This window comes from Pygoscelis adeliae, unplaced genomic scaffold (genome assembly GCF_000699105.1).
Source record: "Pygoscelis adeliae isolate BGI_AS28 unplaced genomic scaffold, ASM69910v1 Scaffold139, whole genome shotgun sequence".
Lineage (NCBI taxonomy): Eukaryota > Metazoa > Chordata > Aves > Sphenisciformes > Spheniscidae > Pygoscelis > Pygoscelis adeliae.
In genome coordinates this window covers 885273-890228 of record NW_008825613.1, presented here as the reverse complement: position 1 = coordinate 890228, position 4956 = coordinate 885273, and the positions used below count along the sequence as shown (strand labels likewise).

At 45.8% G+C, this 4956-nt stretch overlaps 1 protein-coding gene across 1 annotated transcript in view; it reads left to right on the top strand.

Moving 5' to 3' along the window:
• Positions 1-4956, top strand: part of PRKG1 (protein kinase, cGMP-dependent, type I) — an 82375-nt gene that overhangs the window by 66981 nt on the left and 10438 nt on the right. The window contains exons 7-8 of the mRNA XM_009332763.1: positions 1572-1713; positions 4511-4674. Of these exons, the coding sequence (XP_009331038.1) occupies positions 1572-1713; positions 4511-4674 (306 nt within the window). The remainder of the gene's footprint in view (positions 1-1571; positions 1714-4510; positions 4675-4956) is intronic.

Here is a 4956-nt window from a genome sequence, read left to right as displayed (position 1 = left end):
TCCAGTGTGGCAGCTTTAGGCATTGCTGCCGTGGCCATTTTAGACTCTGGACTTGCAAACGAAGGCACTGAGGTGGCAGTGGCATTAGTGAGAGTTCACAGTTGCAAATGAAATCCATGGGAAAGTGCATTTTCAAGGTAAAAAATGCAGACTTCTTCAAAGTCATCCGAAAAATCACAATTTCCCATCTCAGAGAAAGACCTGCTTTTTTCATCTCAGTGTTTGCCCCGGTGCCCCCCCTCTATAGCTGTGAATAGCAATATCCACCTCTATCACAGAGGCACTGTGATAAATAGCATCTATTAATACTTCTTAATATTTATGACACAGTCAGGTGTGATAGCGATGAGGAGGAGGAAATCAATAGTTCTGCCTGGGCTTTTAGTCCAGATATCACATATTACACAAGGGCCGCTCATCAAAGTGGGAAACAGGATCATGCATCAAATCCACAGCCTGCAAGGAGCACTACACCATTGGGACACAGAAGTGCCATGGAAAAAAATAGTTAGGAAAGCACGTGATGACATACCACGCCGTAATGCACAAGCAAATGTGGTCCTGGTATTTCCTGCCTTGGGAGGGTTTAACCTTGCAATGTTTGGTTTTGGTTGCGGGTGGGTAGGTGGCAGGTGGGTTGCGTTGGTGTACGTGGAACATGCACGTAATGCGCCTGCAAGGCAGGAAAAGATGTGGTGAATTGCGTGTAACTATGTAATAAGCTCATAATTGGAACATAATTTAATTAAATTTGGAAAGTGAAATAAATGCATCAAGAAGATTGATCAGAAAGCAAAGATTAAATTCTTTTTTAATTACCTAGAACGAATTTTTTGTAATTCTTCCTTTTCCTAACAGCATGCCTTCTCCGGGCCATTAAAACAAGAACCATACCAAAGTTAGCAGGTGCTGGGTTATATTTTTTCATCGTCTTTGTCAGAGGCTGATAATTTCATCTTTAATTCTCTCGGCTTTAAATTGTGGTTCTGCTGCCACCTAGCTTAGACACGCTTCTGAGCTCAGCCAGCTCCCACCGTGCACTCCTGCAGGGCAGGGGGATATGGTTTGCTTCGGAAAACTGGTTGCAAACTGGTGCTGAAACGAGGATCCAAAAGTGCAGTTTATGCTGAATTTGCAATTAACACTTCAAGTCCTAGCAACTGTAATTTTTCTGCCTTTTGTCTCTGTTATGAACATTAATACAGGAGTTCTTGATCTCCACAGCTAAAAATAGTTTTATCACCCAAAAGTCAAAGATTATAATTAAAAAATCACCTTTTGCTTACAAGATAATGTTTTGTAAATTTTAATTCTATGAGATGAAATTATAAAATAAAACCTAAAATATTTTAGATACGAATGTTTGATATGAGGGTGGATTGAAGGGAAAGATGCTAACTTCAAAAATGAAAATGCAATTAAATTTATATATAAAGGTGAGTTAAGCAAGAGGCACTTTCCAGGTATTAGAGTGATTCTACTGAACTGTATAGATATTTTAACAGCAGGGTGAAGTCCAGTAAGGGAAGAGATCTAATCGCTTTATCCCCTTTCCCTCTCGTTTTACGTAGAGGTTCGTTTGAGGATTCGACAACCAGGTTTTACACAGCGTGCGTGGTCGAAGCTTTTGCCTATTTGCATTCCAAAGGGATCATTTATAGGGACCTCAAGCCAGAAAACCTCATTCTGGATCATCGAGGTTATGCCAAACTGGTGAGTGCCTGCAACATCTGGTTTGCCAAAAAAAGTCACTGCTACTACCAGACAACTGGTGTTAGGGGTAGAGGAGAACACAGGAGTAGCCATAGAGGGTCAGAAGCAAAGTCCACCCAGCCCAGGCTCCTGTCTCTGATGGTGGCCATCAGTAGATGCTGAGATGAGATCAGGGCAAGGGTGTCGTGACCCACCACCAGGATGTTTTCCCAACCTCCAGCAGACTGAGACTCAGGTGTCGTGGTTTAACCTCGGTTGGCAACTGAGCACCACACAGCCGCTCGCTCACTCCCCCCCCCGTGGGATGGGGGAGAGAATCGGAAGGGTAAAAGTGAGAAAACTCGTGGGTTGAGATAAAAACAGTTTAATAGGTAAAGCAAAAGCCGCGCACGCAAGCAAAGCAAAACAAGGCATTCATTCACTACTTCCCATGGGCAGGCAGGTGTTCAGCCATCCCCAGGAAAGCAGGGCTCCATCACGCGTAACGGTTACTTGGGAAGACAAACACCATCACTCCAAACGTCCCCCCCTTCCTTCTTCTTCCCCCAGCTTTATATACTGAGCATGACGTCACATGGTATGGAATAGCCCTTTGGCCAGTTTGGCTGTGCCCCCTCCCAGCTTCTTGTGCACCTGCAGCCTTCTCAGTCGGTAGCGCATGGGAAGCTGAAAAGTCCTTGACTAGTGTAAGCACTACTGAGCAACAACTAAAACATCGACGCCTTATCAATTTTGTTCCCATCCTAAATCCAAAACACAGCACTGTACCAGCTACTAGGAAGGAAATTAACTCTATCCCTGCCGAAACCAGGACATCAGGGTACAACTGAGCTGGAAACACTAGTTCTGGCTTGAAATTCAGATCTGTTGTCCTGAAGTGGAAATGTTTAGTGAAGAGCATCAAGAGAAATCCATCCAGCTGTTTTTGAGCTACTGAAAGACTGAAAAATAACTTGAAAATAGGTGTCTTAAAATATTGGTGGGAGAGGGGGAGGACTTGCGTCTGTGGGCTTTACAGGCAACTGGTGAAGCCAGTTTTGCAAGCTACTGTTTCTGTGTCAGGTCCTTTGTGTAAGCAGTAAAAAAAGGTGTTCTTAATGGAAATATTAATCCTGACCCTGTCATGGCAAAAAATTATTATTATTATTAATTGCTCTGGACTGTGTTGTTGAACTGTGGCCAATACAGCTTCTTGCTTTAGGAGGGCCACTTGTGTTTTAGCACTGATAACACACCTGACTGACCTGTGCAAACTCCTCTGGGATGACTGCGTAAGGCTCTGCCTGAAACTGCTCTTCCCAGAAGGTTGTGGTCCTTCTCCGTGCTGTCCCCCTGCAAGATCCACCTCCTCAAACCAGGACAACAGCATGTCCAAGACCTCCACCCCCAAAATTAGGGAGTTTCTGATGGGTTTCACTGTATTGCTTTGTTCACTCATACTACTTTTTTGCCTCAAAAATCACTGTAGAGGTGTCCTGCATGTAAGGTACACCCCAAATGCCAGGTGAGTCCATGGAGAAGGAGAGAAGAAAAGAAAGATTTCCCTTGGTGGGAGGCACTGGAGGATGTGGGTGCTTGGGAAGCATCAGTGAAGGATGGGCCAATGCACTCCTAAAAAGAGCTGTGTCCAAGAGGGGCTGATGCCCTCCCTGAGAGTCACAGGGGGCCAAGGTTTCTGTCTCTTGGCTTGGGGACTCTTCCCTGCCTTTGGGAAGGGAAACCCAGGAGCGGTGTCAGCAGGTGGGAGCAGTAAAGTCAGACCATCTCCATCATGGACCTTTATGGCCTGGTGGCAGCCGCTGTGTCTCACTGTGACACTAAGCCTAACGAGTGACATCAGAGTTTATCCTCTACAGCATTTCACTAAGGCTGGGGGTGTGCAGCGAGGTGTCGGATGATCGAGAAGGATTAGGTGCAGAACTGTCCTTCTCACCCCAGGAGGATCTGGACCAGGGTCTCTGCTGGTCCCATCACCAACCCCCAGCTGCTTAGATGTTTTGACCTCCCTGAAAATGTCCATGATAGCACAAGCAGTGTCCCAGATCTCTTGTGGGACTGTGACCATGTAGGACATTTTGCCCTACACCAGCACAGGAAGGTGCAGGAGCATCCTGCAGCCATCAAGGGACAGCAGAGTGTGCTACAGACCACAGCTCTGGGCCAGCACAGTGCCGAGGCAGGGAAGAGGCAGAGGGGCTAGAGCTAAAAATACAGTAGCTCTGAGCTCTGCCTGGGCCCCAAAGGATGGCTTCGGTTCCCAGTATAATCTGATTTTCTGTGCTTGCTGGTGCCATAGGGGCATAGCTATAGGGGCACTCTGAGGTTTGTGAGCCCACCAGCATGTTGCAATAGCCTCAAGCAAATTGGGAGAACACTTGTACTGCATTGCTCTTTATACTGGAAGAGAAACCTGAACTTTTCAGTAGATGCCAAAATGGTCAGTATTTAGCCTAAATAGTTCCTTGCTCAGGTTAAGGCTGGGAATTTAAAAAAAACAAAAGCAAAATAAATCAACCCAAGCTGTGAATGATATGAAGTTACATCACCCAAGAAACCCTTGGTGCTGGCATTTGTTCTTCTTCCCTCACGAGAATCTTCCTTTTATATTACGAAGGATAAATCGTCAAAAAGGTCGCTGCGGTTGCCTGGTTCTGGAACAACCCACGATGCTTTAGTTAGGAGAATATTCCCACAAGGAAACCTCCTTTCTGCTTTGCTTCACTTCAAGAGGAGTGGAGCACATGGCCGACATTGCCTCTCGTGCTCTGCCCTGATGGTACTCTGCTCCTTTCCACAGGTCGATTTTGGCTTTGCAAAGAAAATAGGATTTGGAAAGAAAACATGGACTTTTTGTGGAACCCCGGAGTACGTAGCCCCCGAGATCATCCTGAACAAAGGTCATGACATTTCAGCAGACTACTGGTCACTGGGAATCTTAATGTATGAACTCCTGACTGGCAGGTATGGGCATCGGGGTCAGCACCGCTGCTGAAAATAGATCCGAATATTTCTGCCGTTGTCACCCTGATTAGGCGAGGGGAAGGTTCAGAGTGTGTACTGTAGCGGCACAGCACTGTGCTACTGAACCTAATAATTAGTTTTTCCACTTTAAATCACAGCTTTCATACAGACCTCTCAAAGGGCAAGACATGAGCAGGCTTTTTAGGAAGTGATGTGAAATGACACCCAAAACATCATTTTTGGCCCTGAACTATAACTGAGAGTGAGCTGAATGTGGTAGGG